General features: G+C 40.6%; 2 protein-coding genes across 10 annotated transcripts; both read right to left on the bottom strand.

Moving 5' to 3' along the window:
• Nucleotides 1-87: 87 nt before the first annotated feature.
• Nucleotides 88-8,180, bottom strand: zbtb26 (zinc finger and BTB domain containing 26). Its single transcript, XM_086032094.1, has 2 exons — nt 8,036-8,180; nt 88-4,503 (listed from the first exon to the last, which is right to left on the bottom strand). Exon 2 carries the CDS (start codon nt 4,474-4,476, stop codon nt 3,160-3,162), a length of 1,317 nt encoding a protein of 438 aa, XP_085888220.1. The 5' UTR covers nt 4,477-4,503; nt 8,036-8,180; the 3' UTR covers nt 88-3,159.
• Nucleotides 8,181-8,503: 323 nt separating this feature from the next.
• Nucleotides 8,504-20,975, bottom strand: susd1 (sushi domain containing 1). Of its 9 annotated transcripts, none has more exons than XM_086032072.1 (20): nt 20,159-20,975; nt 19,925-20,068; nt 19,663-19,847; nt 19,406-19,546; nt 17,285-17,440; nt 16,930-17,082; nt 16,624-16,803; nt 15,828-16,007; nt 14,707-14,886; nt 14,430-14,609; nt 14,142-14,321; nt 13,723-13,902; nt 13,095-13,259; nt 12,849-12,943; nt 12,515-12,701; nt 10,446-10,539; nt 9,797-10,055; nt 9,682-9,721; nt 9,143-9,236; nt 8,504-8,844 (listed from the first exon to the last, which is right to left on the bottom strand). In XM_086032072.1, exons 3-20 carry the CDS (start codon nt 19,715-19,717, stop codon nt 8,826-8,828), a joined length of 2,538 nt encoding a protein of 845 aa, XP_085888198.1. In that variant the 5' UTR covers nt 19,718-19,847; nt 19,925-20,068; nt 20,159-20,975; the 3' UTR covers nt 8,504-8,825. The 9 variants fall into 9 exon arrangements, with proteins under 9 accessions (XP_085888198.1, XP_085888197.1, XP_085888200.1 ...); XM_086032071.1 differs by having other exon boundaries at nt 19,925-20,055; XM_086032074.1 differs by having other exon boundaries at nt 19,663-19,836; nt 19,925-20,055.

Raw genomic sequence — 20,975 nt, 5'->3', positions numbered from 1 at the left:
TGGTCTAGTAAGCCGCGCCTCATTAACAAGGGAAATACAACTAATATGAACATAAAATCATTTAAAATCACTTAATTACTCTAAGGACATAACTGAAATATTTATTGTCATTATATTCAACATCAATTACATTTTACATCAACAATGTGTAGAAGGCATGACATAGGTACTGTAACTACAGTTATAACAGTGTTTCTAATACAGAATATTTTTTATTCTACAAGATAAGAGAAAGAACTGTCCACTCCATAACTGTCCATAAAGTTTGACATTCCATTCCATTTCTTCTAAATTAATAAAGCAGCGCCTGGTATCTACCGTTTCAATATTGTACACATGAAATGCTACATATGTATAGTATATATAACATACTGATATGTTTAAGATTTTCTGTTCAGTTTAATTTATGTTTCAGTAATGAGAGTTCAAGTGCAAAATGAATGCATCTACAATATGATGAAAGTCCACAGTGATCGTGATTTTAAAACATCAACCACAGCTTACTTTCCAAGAAGCCTAGTTCAGCAAGTTCAAGCATTAAATCTGTTTCTCTTTTTTTAAGAGAGAGATTTACAGTCAGCAGCATCCCTTTTTGTAAGTTTCAGTCACTTTGTAACTACCAAGAAAAAAAAAAACGCATCACTGGTCTCACATTTTTGATAAAAAGCGGTCATCTAAATTTTTTGGCATAATGGCTATCAGTTGCAGACATTAAGCTGTACTCAGACAGCAGTCTGCACCATAGCTGGAAACTGACATTTTTAAAACTTTAAACCCCAAACAAAAAGTGCAAAAAGACAGACAGTAATTAAAGCCATTGTACGCAACACAGTGACCTAATGTACACTATAGTCATAGTAAATGTGCATCTGAAGTGGGCAGTACCACTTGGACAAAATAAAGGGTGTCCCAGAAGTCATTATATCATTACACCAATTGACATTGGAACGGCAATGCAAAATTGGCAGTTTCCGGTCCCCAACTGCATTTCAGTGCCAGTTTGAGAAGCTTCATGTTCGCCACAATGTTACCAATCCCAAGTTTCTCTAAACTGGATCTGTACTTGATAAACCACACAGCTACTGCTACTGCCACCATTGATGAATACACAGGACCCCTAAAGCAAGCATTCGTGAAAAGCCAGGGAAAGTCTATGCAGAGGCTTGCAATGGGACATCAACTGGGTAACATTTTCAATTTTTGGTTTGTTTGAATGAATACATACATCAGAAGGTGTGTTTATAAATTTTCAAAAGAGATATGTGACAATTTCTGCTGTGCTGACTAAACCGTAACCTTCCCAAAATAATGGCCCATGTCATTTTTTCCCCATAGTTTTTCCAGAAAACACAAAAACCAGGATAGGACTTAGGCCATTATTTTAAGATGGTGACAATGTGTAATTCTGTGGACCGACAAAGCTGTAACACAAACACAAAGTATCCAAAGAATGAAGAATTCTAAACGCATTTTTACAACATATTTCTTGCCATAAGGGGATTGGCTCATTTTAGGGGCAGATCTGTATCATGCAGTGCGTCAGTCCTCATCCTGCAGTAATTTAAATAGGGACAAATGGAAAATAGAAATGATCAACATTTATGACAACGATGGATGTCAGTTAGCACAACAAAGCAAAGCAAGTCATTTGCTCCAACACAATTTGCTGAGTTGTTTTTACTTCTGTCTTTAAGTTGGGGGATAATACGTACAAGGCACAGGTAGTTCTGTAAACTCTTATTTTCACGTTAGCAAAGCCTAAAACATTTTGTCAAATTGCCTGAATTAACATTGTGTCGAAGTGTAGTGCCTTAAAATTGTGAGTTCTCTCAACTTTTTTTTTTAACAGTGATAGCTAGGGGTGTAACGGTTCACAAAAGTCACGGTTCGGTACGGGTTCGGTACAGCAATAAGTCTCAAATGCATAAGACTAGGTGGTTTTAACAGAGAGCAAGCAACAATTCAATTTGCTATGAAGCAAAAACCATTCCCTGTTATAAAAGCACAAAATAGAATAAAAACCTGCGCATTAGGGTTGTTCATAAATAATAATAATGATAAAAAAAAGATTAAACACAGGAAAACACCCTTTCTTGTATGGATAGAATGAGGTTGCAGATAAAATCAGGTAGCACTTGCAAGCTAATAACTTTAACTTCATTATTAGAGCAGCAGAGGACAGCTCATGCTCCACCGCGGTTCTTGTGCGATTGTATATGACAGGGAGCGCGGTCTTGCTAATATGCGTCCGGGATGGAACATTGTAACGTGGCTCCAGCATGTTTAATAAACGTTTGAAGCCCGGCTCCTAGACTAAAGCATATGGCCGCATGAATGTTTATATGCCGATTGCTTCAGTCATTACTAATATCTTTGGCTCTGTTTGCTTTCACTTCTACAGGCTGCTTGAAAGTAGCGGGGATAAGTTGTTGGTGTTGAGCGGGTTTCTTTTTCCTATCCCCGGTAACCGTATCGGCGTGATGCCGTCTTACATGTGTTAGCATTGTAGCGTCTTCCAAGAACACGCCGTCAGACGTAGTTCAATTAATCCAACCGGCTACTGTGGGCCGCAGCCGACGCCAATACAGTACAACAACCGTTAAGTTCACAGAGTGTCACGGCTCCCTCTCCTTCGTCCTCCGCTCCTCCTCTCGCCCGCACAATGCCGCGCGATGCATTCATTAGCCTCGGAAACAACAACTCGGCAAAACACAAATTCGACCACAACACAGATAACCCGATTGGTTCGAGCGTGTTTGAAGTGTTGCCTGCAACATACCGCGCGGAGGTCGAACAACGCCGACACACAGTTGAACAACAAATGTGGCGGTCGCTTGGTCTCAGGCGTTGACTTTTTTTTTTTTTTTTTCTCCATCAGACGTATTCATCGTATGTTTGCGTCCACCAAAATGCGAGGTAAGGGACGAATACAAAAACCATTACACCCATAGTGATAGCTGGCTGAGAAACTTGGTGCGGGGTTGGCTATTACGTAAACTCGCCCCTCTGTTTCATAACAGTGGGCCAGAAGTGTAGAACAGCTTGCTAACAGACACGTTTTCAGAATTAGGCAGATATCTAAAAATGTACTTGGATGTTTAATTTCCCTCTTGATGGGCGGGCAGGCACTATAGAGAGCCAAGCATGTGTGTAAAAACATTAAAAAGTCAATTTTCCATAGTATGTCTCCTTTAAGTCTGTCTCATAATTGTTCAAGTGAGTGAAAAAGGGCCCAGTGGCGTCATTCTCCTCGGGCCCACCATCGTGCAGGTTGGCTTCATTTGCGTTGTCGAAGCTGTTCTTGCCGTGGATCTGTTTGAGGTGCTTGCGGAGAACAGGCTTGTGAGCGAACATCATGTCACAGTAGTTGCAGCGGTGAGGCTTGTCCCCGCTGTGCAGGTTCAGGTGATCCAGCAAAGAGCACTTCTGGGTGAAGGTCTTCCCACAGATCTTACACTGGAAGGGCTTGATGCCGGCGTGGACGCGCATGTGTCGATGCAGGTTGCCCTTCTGCGTGAAGGTCTTGCCACAAAGGAGGCACATGAAGAGCTTGTGCATCTTGAGGTGGTTGGCGTATTTTTCCAGCTGCCGGAAGACGCGGCTGCATTTGGGACACTGATGGTACCACTGGAGTGGTTTGTCATAGTTCCTCTGGTGAGCGCTGGGTTTCTCCGCGGGATTGGACGGAGAAGAGGGACCGAAGGGGTCGTCTGGCATGCTCGGGGGCGCCGTCATTTCGCTCCCACGACTGTCCACAGTGGAATTGATGAGGGAATGTTGGGGCTCAGGTGAGCGCAGGGCAGCTGGGGAGCTGCTGGGAAAGGTCGCCTCCACACACTCCACCTTTACTATGCTTATGTCACTCTCGCCCACATCGTGCCTGGGATGCGCGTCGGACATCTGAGGAGCGGTTTTGGCCTGTATAATGACATCGTCGTCGTCATCGTCGTCATCGTCGGTACTGATGTCATCCTCTCCGGGCTCCACCTTCTGGACAGTCTGCACCTGGCAGTATTCCTGTTCTCTCAAATCTTCCTCCTTGCTTGCTCTTCTCATCTCACTATCGTCCAGCCTGTGGGGAGGCTGCGGCTTAATGAACTTGTTCAGTGCTTGAGTGCACTGCTCAACAATGTGGCCCATTTGGAGGAAGCTGGCCACTGTCAGGTAATTGACCAGCTCTAGTTCCGGAAACTCCAGGTGGCCCGTGTAGCAGGACAGCAGCAGCTGCTGGCCAACCTTTGCCTCCTGGATCATGGAGATCTGCACTTCATTGGAGTCCTGCTGAAGGATGAACTGGTCTCTGAGGAAAGACGAACCAGCGGCAAACACCACCTTATGACCGGGGACTTTAAGTTGATTGATGCGGACGGTGACGTCACAGAAGCGTCGCTGGTGCCGAAGGAGGCTCATCTTCTGTAGCATGGAGTCGCCAAAAGTGGCAAAGTGGAACTGCAGGATCACCTGGTTCTGGGCCATAGTGAGTTACTGGTGGCAATCACGCACCTGTTGAAGTATGAACACCATCATTAATTTTATAAGCAATGGAAATTTGATTCCCAGTGCAAACATATGTTTAATCAAATTAGGTATATAGCAGGGGCGGAGCCAGAACGTGACTAATGGGTTGGCCTGGAAAAATCAGGGTGGGCCTGAATGTTTCTTTCGCTGAACACCATCCTCCTGTCCCGACACCTTGTATATTCAAATAAAATGACAAACTGAATAATGTGACATTCAGATATTCCTTTGACCAGTGTTTTTCAAACTGGTGTGCCGCGAGATATTGTCAGGTGTGCCGCGGGAAATTATCTAATTTGTGCGGTCTAGTGCCTGGCAGCGTAATCATGTCTTTACTACATTGTAGTACTCTTCCATACCAGTAGGTGGCAGCATAAGCAGGTAGCTAATTGTCTTTGTTTGGAGACAAGCGAATTAGTGACGCATGTTTATCCAAACAGGCCCATGTTTCATAACGTCATTCTTCAATGTTAAAAAAATGCCTAAACAATATAAGACTTATATTGTTAAAATAAGCTTTTTTCTTTTTCACAATTTCAGCTGGTGGTGTGCCGAGGGATGTTTTTCAATGAAATAAATGTGCCTTGACTCAAAAAAGTTTGAAAAACACTTCCATAGACAACCGCAATTATGCCCTTCTTACTTTTCAATAAAATAAAAAACACAACAAAACGCAAATTAAAAAATAATTTCACAATAATTCAAAAACATATATTTTTCATGAATCTCACTGGGTGGGCAGTCTGCCAATCTGGGTGGGCCTGTGCATACCCATGCTCCGCCCCTGGTTTATAGTCATATTACAGTGATCCGGAAATTATACACAGCACTTCACACTGTATGCACATTTTGTTATGTTGCAGCAAAATTGCAAAATTCTTCACACGACACCTCGTAATGTCACTGTGAGAAATGTGCTTTTTAATATTTTGCTTATTTATTAAAATTGAAAACCTAAGAAATCACAAAATATTCACAGCCCTTGGCACCAATTTCAAAATTGAGCTCCGCTCCATCATGCTTCCACTGATCATCCTTGGGAGGCTCCTCCAGCTTAATTGGAGTCCACCTGTGATTAATTCAGCTGATTGGACATGATTTGGAAAGGCACACAGCTGTCGATATAAGGTCCCACAGGTGACAGTGCAGGTCAGAGCACAAATTAAGTATGAAGTCAAAGGAATTGTCTGTAGACCTCAGACACAGGATTATCTCAAGACAAAATTTTAGGGAAAGGCACAGAAAAAAAAAAGTTTGCTTTGAAGGTTCCGATGAACACAGTGGCCCCCATCATCCATAAATGGAAGAAGTTCCAAACCAGCAGGACTCTTTGTAGAACTAGCAGCCCCGTCTAAATAGAGCAATCGTTGGACAAGGACCTTAGTTGGGAAGGGGACCAAGAACCCGATGGTGACTCTGTCAGAGTTCTATCCGTGCAGAGAGGAGAACCTTCCAGAAGCACAACCATCTCTGCAGCACGCCACCAATCAGGCCAAGCACTCCTTCCTAAAAGGTGCATGGCAGCCCGCTGGGAGTTTGTCAAAAGGCGCCTCACAGAGGAAGTCAACTCAAACATATTTTTTTTCCCAAGAATATGTTCTGTGCAGGCCTACTAGTTGAAACAAGGCAATGTGATTAATATGAAATATGAGTTAAGTAGCAAAATCGATCTGTTTTTAGCCATCCCGGGATAAGGCTGTTACCAGAGGTGGGCATTCCGTCAGACTGATGGACACCTGTTTTCCTGACAATTGATGGGGCACTTTTTTGAAAATGACAGACTAAGCACTGATGGAAGTGGATTTTCATTCAACAGAGTAATTGTTACTGCACGCTTCTATCAGTGACGGACCTTTTGTTATTTTGGGGGGTGGGACCCCTGATGGACTGACTGACGAATTGACGATTACAATTAAGACCACACTATTCTCAAGGTGGAACCAACAATCAATCAATACAACGGTTAAGCAAATGGGCCACATACCCACTGGCGTCGGGCCGGAACCAGCTATTTAACAATTTGGTCAATTTAATATTTTTTCACAAATGATTAATGGTCAGTCAACAAATGCACTAAACATGCAGTTTTTGGGGTGACGGGGTCTCCTAAAAAGTGATGATTTTGGAGGTACAAGGATGGCACCCGACAGCAGTGATATGCCCAGAGATGGAAAGTAATGAAATAAAAATACTTTGTTACTTTACACTAGTAGATTTTTAAGGTATCGGTACGTGAGTATATACTTTTCCAACAACTGAACTCTTACTCTCTTCATGTACTGTCTGCTTCAAGAAAGGTTTGTGGTAAGTGTGTAATGTATTGTGGCAGCTAAAACCCCACAAGCTTCAGGTGTTAAAAATGTGTCTAACATGAAAAACACAAATTTAGGGTGAATTTTTCAGTTGTACGATAAATAACTAATTCAGCATTTTTTGTAAGTCAGTTCACGTGAGTGAGAGGCACGGTGGGCGACTGGTTAGCACGTCCGCCTCACAGTTCAGCTGTCGTGGGTTCGATCCCGGCCCTGCGTGGAGTTTGCATGTTCTCCTCGTGCCTGCATGGGTTTTCTCCGGGTACTCCGGTTTCCTCCCACGTTCCAAAAACATGCATGGTAAGTTGATTGGACTCTCTAAATTGCCCCCAGGTGTGATTGTGAGTGCGGATGTTTGCTTGTCTCTGTGTGCCCTGCGATTGGCTGGCAACCAATTCAGGGTGTGCCCCGCCTACTGCCTGAGGACAGCTGGGATAGGCTAGAGCACTCCCCGCGACCCTTGTGAATATGAATTACTTATATCGTGATACATTTTTCAGCCAAAATTGCCCAGCCCTACAGAGCAGTTTGATGCCGTGTGATTATAAAAACGTGTAATGTAGCTAATTGAAAGACAAGATTTATTTAGATTTTTGTTATAAGCACATTTTAGTCTACTTGTTTTTGTTTTACTTTAAGGAGTTGGCATTTCTACACACGTATCTGCAATTCCACTTAAGTAGAGACTACTGTATGTAGTTTTGCAACCTATAAATACTCATGCGTGACAGTAAAGAAACGTGATTATTAAAAATTTGGTTACAAGCATACTGCCATTGCACTTTGGTAATTATCAAGGGGAATCAAACTACATTTGTGAGACGGACTTCAGGATAAGTTATTAAAAGAAAATACAGTGTTATTGCAGCATCTTATAGACGAGACACGAATCATAATTAGTAAATACAGTGAGTAAGATTCTCGTTAATTCCCACATAATATGTTGAGTTGTGGACATGTTGCCAGTGTAACATAGTTCAAAAAAATACAAAGGTTTGTTCAATAATGACGAATAATTCGCTTGTTGAAGATAGTGACTCGCCATGTAAAACACTAGCTGGTGCTACGTGCTAACAATGCAAGACTGCTCTTGAGCTTCTTGAGCGTTCAGCCTAACCTACTTCAGCGTCACAGCAGACTGTGATGCTAACGGCTAAGTGACTAGCTATTATTGCGTTGACTGCTTGGATGATAGACACACTCACTGTGTTGTTTTAGGTTGTTGCCTCGTAACAAAAACAGTAGTGGGCAGCTTCTTCCTGGCCTGTCCTCCCCGTCCCGGCTGTCGTTAGATCGCTTGTGACAGCAAAATTATCTTTCCGCCAACGTTAAAAGAACGCACTGCCTCCCACTGCATTGGAGTATAATGGTACACTTCAGTAGATTCATGCTGTCAAGTACGACTATTGCAGTACTGCTGATTCATTCTGATACAGGTATTGCAGTTATGCAAAGTATTTCATGCACATGTTCACTTTTTATGTAATTAAAAAAAAAACATTTTTACACTTAAAATAGCAGGCACGACAAACAATGTCAAAACATAAAGCATGTCACGTGCTGCTTTTATTAAGTATTGAATATTTATCAATAATATATATTGATTTTTATCAACTTTACTTAAAATATGCAATTGATGATTTTATTAAACATATGACGCAAACACATATATATTGATTGTACTTCAAATATTCGGTTTTTATTGTCAACTTTGAAATTAAATGAGTGCTTCAAAACGCATACATCTGAGATAAGGCTTTTATTAAATGCTTTATTAAAATATACAGATTGAAGAAGTACATAAGAGAAGAGGAATTCTGATAGCGTCAACGATAGACATCAGATAATCTATTCAAACTGTTTATAAAATATCAATGTGCACTTGGATGAAAGCAACATTGCTACAATTAGTTGCAAGTGAATGAAAGATATTTGACCTTACATACTCAGCAATAGCCAAAATATATTGAAGTATTTACGTGTACAAAATGACAGTCATTTTTTCTTGAAAAACCTGTAAAAGAATTAAAAGTTGATTAAGGTAAAGAAGTACATCCAAAACTCCAACAAAACGAACAGGGACACAAAAACATAATTTGAACTACCACATAGTTTACGTGATTGCAATTCAGTCAAATATCAGAACCTGATATCCCCCATTTGTTGTTCAAAAACTGTATGTATTTAAAATGTATTTAATTAAAAAGTAACTAAAGAAGCTTGCACCACCGCCCCCAGCCCCCAACAAATTCTAGAATGAGTAACCTGAAGACTTTAATGAGGAAAACATCTTTCATGTGCACCATCCTTACCAAGTGCAAGTGCATCCAAGCAAAACTGCTACAGCAATTAGTCCTACTGAGGCAGCAGCACACAGCGAGGAAATCTTCACAATATAGGATGTGCCTATAAAAAAAATGTAACGTTTAACATGTATTTGCATTGTAACGAACTATTACGAGCACCAATCCCTGCACCGTTCTTATTAATTATTCAAAACAAATGAACTTACAACTGCTAATACTGTAGCTATCATGGAGTATTGACTGTAGGTGCTTACGTATTGAAGACACACTCTTTCAGAGTCTTTCAGATACAAAGGCAAACTCTTAGTGCGGCAGTGGAAATAACAGTTTGGATGAATTTCAATTAAAAAAATAATAATAATGTTACAAAAAACTGGAAGAAAAGTCTTGCAATTCAGATGTTTTGTTGCAGTTATTGATGTGTGTGTGTGGGGGGGATTATTTACTTTAAAAATGATGTATTAAATTATGTAAAATGTTATTAATTAAAATTGTATTAATAGTGCGCACTCATCATCTCAGAATTTCGCCAAAGAAGTAGTTACCTGTTACTTTAGCCCACAGGACACAGGAACTTTTTGAATCCTACAACACAGAAAATGAAGCAATTTTGAGTCCCTGCGTCAACATATTTGTATTTTGTACAATAGTTGCACTCACCTTTTTCCACTGGCTGACAGCACGCAAGATGATGTAATAGTTTCTGCCTTTCTTGAGAGGTGCATTGAAAAAGCCTCCATAATAGTGACCATCTCCCACAGTAAAATGAATCTCTGTTCCAACATGTCTACTACTGCGCATCTGACCTGCAATGTGCCCGTGAGAGGAACCACTTTTGTCCGAAGTTTCTCCATTCACAGGAGAGGAACAGTCAAACACCATAATTCCGTCGATAGGAAGCACAAACACTTGGTAAAAACTGTGAAATGAAAAGGATGAAAACAACGGTATTGTATCAGATATTTAAAGTCAATACTTATATGTATTCTGACCAGATACATTGTGACCACTTGCACAGCCATCAAATAGTATTTACCAAAAATGAGGGATACTATTTCAACAATATGTTAATTATTGCCGGTGTAGTTTGCAATGGTGTGGAGCTGCTGACGAGAGTCATCCAAAATTGCGTAATATTATCTTTAGCAAAAATTTCGGATCCTGTTCTCATGAGATTGTGCAAGTATAGTCATAATGTTGTGGCTGGTCAGCAGGGTAAGGACATCCTATCCATGTTTTATTGGACGCAGTATAATTGCATTTATAATAAGCAACCATGTACAGCTGAGGTTTGTCTGCTGTTTTTTACCTTATTGGGTCAAGAGTACTGGGTGATCTATGAAATGTCAGAGTTGGTACAGGAGTCGCATATTCTCTGTAGTGGACATCTGGTACTGCAGGTGCTTTCAAATGGTGTTTCCATTTCCAAAAGGAAAAGTCCATTAATGCAGAAAGAAGGTGGGACATTGGAATGATGTAGGCATTAATAACGTTTTTTTTTTCTTTTTCGTTATTTTAAAAATAGAAAGAAAAAAAAACCAAAAATGTTAAAAAAAACAGATGTTCACATTAAATAGATGTTTCTGTTCATAAAAAAGAAACTGACCCTCAAAAATGGCTATTTGAATTGAACAATTCAATTGAAATTAAAGAGGGAGTTTGCAATTCAAAAGAAAACAAACAACATTTTATCATGTTAACACTTTTTGTATGACCTGACAGTAGATATTATTAGAGTGATCTTCCGAAAAATCTTCATTCTCTGGCCTCATTTTATACCTTTAATTTTGCTTTAATAATGACTTGAAAACCAACTCGGTGTGAAGAGAACAAGCCAATCAGAGATTGCAGAGACAGAAGATTGATGAGACGTTGTCAGTCATTTGTCCAGCCTTGTGGGGACATGGTACAGCCTTGCACAGGCTTGGTTTATCGGCAGGATTATTTACAGTACCTTTGGTTAGCAACAAAAGTTTAAAAGAAGGAACAGGGTGTTTTAACATTCAGGGTTCTATTTTTGTTACTGTTGAAAATCCTGCACAGCACGTGATGTCCGTCCGTCCAACCTATCTATCCCGTTCACTCGTCATTTTTAGGCCTGCCTATTGACACAATGACGTGAGTTCAAACTTTAAACAACACAAATCACAAACCACAGCAAAACAACTAAAGGATAGACTAGTCACTAGAGCATGGAGTGGCCAACCACTCAAAAGCAAAGAGCCACAATTTACACTGTGTTACTGCAAAGAGCCACAGAATACACTTGGTACCTTGATTGTCGAATGTAATCACCACGTTCAAACGAGCACTCCACACACCGTATTGCTCACTTTGCGTAAAACAATAATTGTTCCTCACAATCCTATCGCAGGCCAAAATTACATTTTCATCAGACAAACCTTAATGCCGTAACAATATCAAAAGCTCATGGTTTGGTTTTATCACGATATTGCTGTCATAGTATGGTATTTATTGCAATATTGTGTGAAAGCTCACATCATCACTGTATTGCTGGAAAATTCACGGTTCACGGTCTGGTCACTAATTTGACAGTTTTATATTTCTTAGTTTTGGCATTTGAAATGTGATACTGTGATACTTTTGCTTATCAAGTCAGAAACACAGGAACACTCTGAATAAAGGCAACAGGGATAGAAAAAGCCAAGTAACAATAAATAAAATAATCACTTTTTCTTTTTCTGTGCTTAATGAAATGCTTAAATTTGGAGGGCAACTTATCTCTGATGTGTTGCCTGAGACAAGGCGTGGAAGTCAGGCGAAGTGGAAGTCTCAACCAGAGACACTGCCCCACACCAGACATGGCACGTCGCGGTGACATCTTTTTATTTATGTATTTATTTATTTTTAAATTGGAAGATAATGTACTGAGTCTGTAGCTCCGAGCGTACACGGCTGGCTTTTGTTTACATAGCGGCGTGGGAGAAATTTCAGTCAGCCAATTAACAGTGCATTTCTTCAGACGTGTCAAATTATCACGTGAGTTACACAGCCAATCGGCCAATTGGCCGGCCAATTGGCCGGGTAACACTATCCAGGGAGTGAGGTGCTGAAATGCCACACCGGCGGGTAAAACTACATTTTAAGAAGAACGGCTCATTATTTTGCAGCGAAACAAGACCAGGACGATAGCAAGGAACCTTTACCGCACCATTCCGTGCTCCCCACTCCTCACCGCATACACAATAACGGGGTTGACGGTGCGCTGCGCCCAGCTAAAGTCATTTTCGAAAAGGGCTTCAGTAGCGAGCCGCGGGTTGGCTGCAGGCCTGGACTAGAGTGTGTGTAAGGGGCGTGGTGGGCATGAGGCTTATGTATGGGGCCCAGAATTTGGTGCTATGCCGCTGTCAGCGATACCTGTCAAACTGGTGTTAATAGTGATGGTCGCTGTGAATCCAGCCGACAATGCAGTGATGGAGATGCTGTAATTTGTGGCTGGAAGCAGGTTGAGGCAGACCTCCACCCAGTCTGCCTTAGAATTCCAAAACTGCTTCCTTTTTTCAAAAAAGTCCCTCTCATAATCTCTGGCTCCGATGTAGATCACCTAAGATTTAAAGGTTAGAATTCATTTGCTTTGGCCAAAGTAGTGGTCATAATTTTCTGTACAAATTGTTAATGGAGGGGATTCTTAATGCTCAGTTTTATCTGTGATAAATAGATGATCAGATGTTTTTACACCGTTTTGCATTACCTTGTACACTTCGGTTTCCTCTTCATACTTCTCTGCTCTCCATTGCAAACATTTTTCATTCGAAACAAATAGTTGATTTATGGGTGGCTTGATTTCTGTGAGCAATATGAGAATGAACACATTTTTAGCTCACCTTCGAATGGTCACTACAACGTAAACAGTAGCCAATGTACAATACTTTGTTGAACTTTGAGAACCAAGCACCACCTAAGTCCACTGCCTGCCCACAGTAGCAAAATGGCTCACCTATGCATTGGAGCGTGGCTGTCTGCCACACACCAGAGCTGCTGCACCTGGAGACATTGCTGCCCCTCCAGCTGTGATAGCCATTCACACAGCGATGGATCACAACACTTCTGTTACGCAATACCACCTCTGAGTGGGCAAGGATGGGGATTGGGCCACATTTTGCTGGGAAAACAATGACACTCATCAATCACAGATTGCAGCAAAACAATCTTTGTCACATATTGAATCTGTTGTTTTTCTCCTCTGTGCAAGATTAGAAACACAAAAACAGAACAAAGGAAAAGTTATTTGAAATTCTTGCAAACAAGTCGCATACTCTGCACAATTTGGAAACTATGAAATTGAAACAATGTATTATTTTAGATTTGGATTGTTTACCGCTGCAAAAAAGCCACTCTGGAGCGAAATATTGTTGAGCTAAAATGTCCATATGTACACACAGACCAATCAAAGAAAATCACCATGAAGAGAAGTGTTTTCTAATACTTTCAGTGAATTGTTTACCTACACGTGAGCGGCAAAAAATTAGAACAAAAGCTCCCAATATGATCCTTTTTCTGATTTACTATATGTATATATGTAGTTACTTCATTTTGTTTAAGGACACTCAACTTAATTGCGATACCTTTGCAACTTATTGATACGTTTGCCCACTCGCCTGATGTTAGACATGTGGAAATAGTATCTCCACTCTCCTGGTAATATCCATCCATACACTCATACAGCACAACATTGCCAGGACTAGTGGAGCGGTCCCACTGGAGGTTAGTATGGGGGAGGGTTTGTGGGGGGCCACATGTTATTTCTGCACACAGACATGAATTAATGAGACAAAAGCATATCAGGCAACGGACTTCAACACTCATGACTCGAGTAAAACCAAACCGACATGAATATGCAACTGTTGTGTACCGTGAATTACATAGTATTTAATTTTGACATTCTATAATCGTTATATATTTTCAAAACACAACTCTAAGAAACAAATATTTATATATAGTCAATTGGACAAATACATTAAGTTCTGATCTTCAAACGTTGCACCTTCACACCAAAGATCAATTTCCTCCCACAGTCCATTCTGTCCACATACTGAGAAGTTGCTCACACTCCTTGTGTGATATCCTTCATCACATTTGTAAAAAACCATACTGCCAACATGTGATGTGCCATTCCACAGTCTTTTAGTGTGTGGTTTCAAAACAGGTTCCTGACATTTTATTTCTATAACAAAAAAGATAGCAAATCATTACATATCAGGAGTTAAGCCTAAACTGACATAGGAATCACGTCTTGATTCCAATTAGGGATCACCATCTGCAACATTGTCACCTTGGCAGCGCAGAGAGGGCTTGTCCCATTTTCCAGTGTCAGTACATATGGTTTTATTTATTTCACCAACACTGTAATATCCCGATTGACACTGATAAGCAACCTGAGATCCCACAGTGGAGATGTGATCCCACAACAGGAGTGAATGAGAGATGTCAGGAGGGGAGCCACAGTCAACTTCTACAGAGATGAACAATGACGTTACTTGAATGGGACATCATTTTCTGTCTGCCAATAGCAGAGTTGAAGACCAACTGCTGTGAATCTCTTTCATTACCTTCGCATGAAATGTTTGGCTTTGTCCAGGTCCCATTAGATGTGCACAGTGATATGGCACTGCCCTCACTGTGAGTAAATCCTTGTTTACAATAGTAGTTTATCATGCTTCCAGGAGTGGAACTGCCATTCCACATATGTCCAGTGTGTGGCACTGTATGGGGTTTTCCACATGATATCTCTTGGAAGATTCAGGAAGTTATACACAGTTACTCACATTGAGACCATCACACACTTAAACACAAACATACTACATATATAATTAAAAAAAAACATTTTAAATAAATTCATCTTATCATAGCTATGCATCCATCTTTTGTCTGCTTTATATCACTTACCCTCATTAAGGGTTGTGGTGCTACGTTTGAGCTGGAGCACCCATCTGAATTTGGGTATGGGTAAGAGGCAGTCAACTATAGCATTGTGTAATAATGACAATTAACACGTATGGACAATTTAGAGTCTTTATCTAAGCAAACATGCACGTTTTCAAAAAATGGTCAAGTGCCCAGCTCTGCCATTGTTAAATTACAAATATGTGGGGTTCACTGTACAGTAACCATTTGACCTTTTCCATGGCTGAACTGTTGCCAAGAGCCTTATTTGTGTTTGTCATTTCTTTTGTTTGCAAACTGGACACTTCCTGGCTCATGGTGGATCACAAACAGATGGGAACATCATTTGGTGTTCCATTGACTGTAGTGACGCAAATGGTGAAAATAATTTCCTGCATGTAAAAATGACTGCTTTGATAAAAAGGTAGATAAAACAAGCTAACAGTGGCCCAAGACTTTAACACAGTACTGTATGTCTTAACTGTTTAAATCACCTTTGCAAAGCAGATGGAATGGGATGGTGCACTAACGATTATGTCGAGTTTTTCTTAATGGTGCAGGCTCAGGTAGAGCTCAGGTCGTCAATGTACAACCAATAAGTTTTAGAACCTGTGTGTCTGCCTGCCCTGTGTCCTTTCTATACTGAGTCCACCTGCTACATACATTGAAACACAGGGAGCCCAATAAATTCAGCTCAATGAGGTTATTCTACAGAACTTCATACAATGGCTAGAGAGAAACCAGCTTTCGAGTCACAATTTAACAACTACAAGAAGAGTTAGTATACCTTGGCAAAGCATCGATGCACCCTCCCACTGGCCTGCAGCGGTGCAGGTGAAGACATAGCTCGATCCAATGTTATGATAGCCAGAGTTACATTGATACAGCACCTCAGCGCCCACCCTCGAACTCTTAGTCCATAGCATGTATGAGTGAGGGAAGGTGGGAGGAGAGCCACAGTCAATCACTGAGAGGCAAGACAGTGACATGTGGCATGAAATCATTGAGTTGACAGCAAATCATGAGCATGATGATAACTTGTACTACTGAATAGGAAAAAGTTAGAACAGATCAGATGCTCATTGTGCTCTTTTCCTCATTTACTCATTAGGAAACATGTGATTTATATTTCTCTGGAGTGCCAAACGTCAACATATTTTGCAACCAGTATTGTTCTGATCGTGATTGTTTACGCCGTCACCATTAAAGCGAAAGTTTTCAAGAATATGCTCCCAGCAGGCCCACTAGTTGAAACACGGCATTCTGATTAATTTTGCGTTTGTGGAATATACGTAAGTTAAGCAGCAAAATGCACTTGTTTTTAGCCATCTCAGGGGGCGGCCATTTTGTCTTCTGTTGATGTCATTTTCAGTCGACAGAAACAAGCAGTTGTGATGTCATTTTCGGTCGACAGAAGACAAAATGGCTGCCTCCAGAGATGGCTAAAAACGAGTGCATTTTGCTGCTTATCTTATATTCCACAAACAAAAAAAGGAGTGAAATGATGATGTTTCATCACCGGTGTTAGACAATATGAGCTGCAGAGAGAAGAGGGTTGCGTCATTTGCTCTTTATTTCGTTACCTTCACAGATCATATTGAGCTCACGCCACAGTCCGTCAGCCCCACATAGTGAGGTGTTGTTCCCACTCCTCCACCGAAATCCCTCATCACACTCAAATGTGGCCACGCTGCCAAATGTTGTCCTGGTTGCCGACAGCAGTACCATGTCTTCCTGCAATGTCGGCTGGCCACAGTCCACCACTGAATAGGGAGGGAGATATCGTGAAACACACTTTGCTGTCTTTGCTGCTGGTCACACCTCATTCAATCAGATCATCATTTGACACTTGACACCAATTGCGACAAGTTATAAAAATGCCATTTGACCTTGACACAAAGCCTTGTCTTTGTGAGGGTGAAAAACATGTGTCCCATTGCGGACTTGATATCCCAGCTGACACCTGCAGTCAAAACTGCCATCCAGGTTCCTGCACTGTCCTCCTTCTCCACAAACCCCCACCACGCTGCACTCATCTATGTCTGCATAGTCAATAGGAAGGAAGCATGTCACTCAACTATCACCCTCCTAGCCTTGAGCCAGGTATTCCTCGTACAACCTAATATATAGTCAAACGTAGGATGGGGATTAGTAGAGTGCGGGATGTAACTTCTTAGATTGAAAATGGAACATATGATACAGTAGATTGACTTTTCACGTCATGGTTTCTGGCAATGAACTTACCCTGGCAGTGGGTTCCATCATTTGGAATGAAGACTGGCATGTTATTGGAAGCCATGTATCCCGCCAGACAGGTGCAGTAAAAGCTGCCATATGTATTGTGACATTTCGTGTGCAGCCCACAGATCTTAGTGGCTCCTATCTGACACTCATCTTTATCTAGATGCAATAAAACCACAATATACGCCAGTTATAACTGCACAATTTAGTGAGATTGAATACAAGAGATAAAACAAAAACTCTGCTTCTAATGATGTCATAAGGCTCAATTTTGATTGACACTGCCAGAGAGACGTTAAGTTTGATTAAATGTTTACTTCAATTATCATCCTTATTGCATCCACCTCCCACAAAAAAGAATAATTTACAACATTCCTGAAAGTGATCGCACAAATTCATTTTTCAAACAATCAATTACAGGAAATTAGCTTTATCCCTTTTACTTTTTCCTTTTACATATATTGCTGGCATGAGGCCGAAACCTTGTGGCTACGAAATAGGAACTTTTCAGGAGACCCCAAAACTGGCAAGTTTGCTCAATTGTTAGCATTGTGTTATGAAACACAGCAAGCTATTTTCAACACTTTAGATTGGTCAATAATTGTAAATAATAATAAAAAAATAACACCCATGCGTGTGGACTGACCATCCATCCATCCATTATCTATACCGCTTGTCCTCACAAGGGTCGCGGGCGTGCTAGAGCCTATCCCAGCTGTCTTCGGGCAGTAGGCGGGGGACACCCTGAATCGTTGCCAGCCAATCGCAGGGCACACAAAGACAAACAAACATCCGCACTCACAATCACACCTAGGGGCAATTTAGAGAGTCCAATCAACTTACCATGCCTGTTTTTGGAATGTGGGAGGAAAGCGGAGTACCCGGACAAAACCCACGCAGGCACGGGGAAAACATGTAAACTCCACACAGGGAGGCCGGAGCCAGGATCGAACCAACGACCTCCAAACTGTGAGGCGGACGTGCTAACCAGTCGATCACCGTGCCGCCCAGTGGACTGAGCAGTAGTATAGATTTTTGAAAAAATAGAGGAGATTCACCAAAATGTGACTTATGAGGTTTTAGCCCATCGCCATTACTATGAATAAAACATTTTTCTTCAATCACTCTTGGTTTTATTGGATTGTTCCCATTTTTGTGTCACACTTATATTATATATACTTATATATATATATATATATATATATATATATTGACCTCTCTGCATATATACACATATGTATGTATTTGTATACACATACACACATACACACATGTTTTAAATAAAGCCTTCATTCATGATTCATCCAAACTTCCATCTGTCAGTCCACTGATCAGTGTACATTCATTCTTTCATTGATACGTTTAGTCATTGATTCATTATTGCGTTTGTAGTTTTCAGTGGTGTCGAATTTTACTGCATTAAATTGTTGAACTGTTTTAGAAATGAACTAATTATGGGTCTCTCGATCCTCAGTCTTGTCAGTGTGCACAAAGTACTTGAAGTTATGTCTTTAGAATGAGATGAAATCCTCTGTATCCACACCACTTCCAAATGTAATTATGAAACCTAATAATTAAAATTTCTGTAATCTCTGATGTCAATCAAAACTGATAATTAATCATTTCATTTCATTTTGATAAAGCTCTTTCATTTGATCTCATAATTCCCACATGATTATGTTTTTTCACCTTAAAAGGATTTTATATTTGTAAATATGGTAAAAATATGTTAAAAAAGACTCATTAACAATATACATATGTTTAGCTGTACATTGGATTTCAAAAAATCATGTAAGATATGAAAACAGTAAAAACTTCATGCATTGTAATTGTTAGTTATCAATACATAAATATCTGAAATTCATGTGATTGCAGTGAACATTTCGTAATTTAATAACTGACCTGATTCCACAGTGTGTTTGCACTATTATTTGCTCTTTACTTGTGTAACGTGTACATTTTGACACTGTGAAGTAAATTAAGTAAATGTTTTCTTATTTCAAAATTCAACATTATTTGTAATTGCATCAGCCAATCGGAATCCTTGAACTTGGCGGGGCACTGCAGGTAGAAACACTTACATCTAGAAGAAAAATGTCATTTATCATGATGCGTATCTCCTACCTTGACAAAAGGTTCTTCCATTTCCTACAAAACCATACTTGCAGTTACAAACTTTTCCAGCGTTATCAGGCTTGTCGTCACAGGTGGCGTTAACATGGCAGCTAGCGCACACATCCAGAGTGTTTGCGGCCGCTGGTGCAACTGAGAGGGGAAAAAACATCCATCACTCATTTTCTTTCTTGAAGGGAGTAGACGACTTTGTTTGGACCATCGCACAATCCTCAAAAACAGCAGTTCGGTACTATCAATATGCTCACCTGAAACCACACCGAAAAGAAGAACCATGAACACAATTGTACTTCTGCCATCCATCTTCTGCCGAATGTCTCCTTGTTGAAGTTTTCATTTCATAAGAAAGTCATCCTCCTCATTCCCACTTCTTCTTTCATTTTGAACCTTTGTATTGAGAACACCCTGGAAACACTGCAGAACTGAGATAAAGCTGGCAATATTAACAATTGCCAGCGGTATTCTTTTAGCTGGCGGTTTCTTGTATGATATGCTGACACGTTCACTTACACTTCAGATACAATCATGTCATCTTGCACACTCCTGGTGTGGAAGTTGATAACAGGCAAATTTTCACAACGTGGCAAATTTATTACTTCATTTAGGAAATCATTGACACAACTGCTGCAGAAGTGGAAAACCTAAAACATGAAACTGATGATTAAAAAAAAAAAACACAACAACTGTGGTAAAATAAAGACTAATACCACTGCTAAATGGAAGCCATAAAGCATGAAAGAATACCTTAGTGCAGTTTACCTGATACCTTTAAACTTGTGACACAAAGATCCCTCATGCAACTGTCCGTCTTTAGACTTTGTAGCAAATGGGTCCCTCATCAGCGTTAGAGTTTGTCACGGTGGCAAGGGTTTTTTTTTTTTTATGGTGGGGGATGTCTGTTGATGTGCAGTGGGAAGGGGAGATAAGTCGCATGAACTGTTATCTCCCCATTCAGTTGAGTTTACCTAACTGGTGTCTGTCACTCAAACCAGTAAGCGAATGCCTCACACCAGTTCCCCCTGCTCGGGACTGATTAAGCTCACAGTCATCACAACTTTTGCAATACAAAAATAACCACCAGCAACACTGACAAAGACATCTTTTACAAATCAATTGTGGTTCCACTGTGAAGTTAACATTTTATGTCAGAAACGGCTTCGCTCCCATCATATCCTATGAAATGTCGAATTACGGCGTTACAACTAACTTTCTGTATGTCGTTTGAGTTATCATAAAAAAAGATTGCATTATTTACTGTTTCATTATACTAAATATTCTAACAAGGTTTGAATGAATGTTGAGTATAAGTACTGTTTTCATTCACGGTCATGGGGAGCTGGAGCCTGTCACAACCGATTCCGTGCGAAAGGCGAACCACAGTCTGGACTGGTTGCCAGTAAGTCTCATGCCATTCATACTGTCAAAAAGAGGCTGCCTGCACTGACGTAAGGAGAATGTATGGCAACACCATCAGTGGCACCCACTCGAGTACACACTTTTTTGGGCCCGCCACATTTTCTACTTGTAATAAAATCGAACCGAGCACACATCAAAAGGTTAC

The sequence above is a fragment of the Filicampus tigris genome, chromosome 5, assembly GCF_054856515.1.
Source record: "Filicampus tigris isolate MCC_2025a chromosome 5, RoL_Ftig_1.0, whole genome shotgun sequence".
Taxonomy (NCBI): domain Eukaryota; kingdom Metazoa; phylum Chordata; class Actinopteri; order Syngnathiformes; family Syngnathidae; genus Filicampus; species Filicampus tigris.
Note: the sequence above shows the minus strand (reverse complement) of the source record. Positions and strands in the feature narration are given on the sequence as shown.

Bases quoted from the DNA above. Each gene is read 5' to 3' on its own strand.
- zbtb26 (XM_086032094.1), bottom strand. From the start codon at position 4,476: ATGGCCCAGAACCAGGTGATCCTGCAGTTCCACTTTGCCACTTTTGGC.
- susd1 (XM_086032072.1), bottom strand. From the start codon at position 19,717: ATGGATGGCAGAAGTACAATTGTGTTCATGGTTCTTCTTTTCGGTGTG. The intron at 14,322-14,429 runs GTGACAATGTTG...TTTTTGTTATAG, and splicing joins GCCCTCTCTGCGCTGCCAAG to AAATAAAATGTCAGGAACCT. The intron at 10,056-10,445 runs GTAAAAAACAGC...TTCATTTCACAG, and splicing joins AGTACTCTTGACCCAATAAG to TTTTTACCAAGTGTTTGTGC.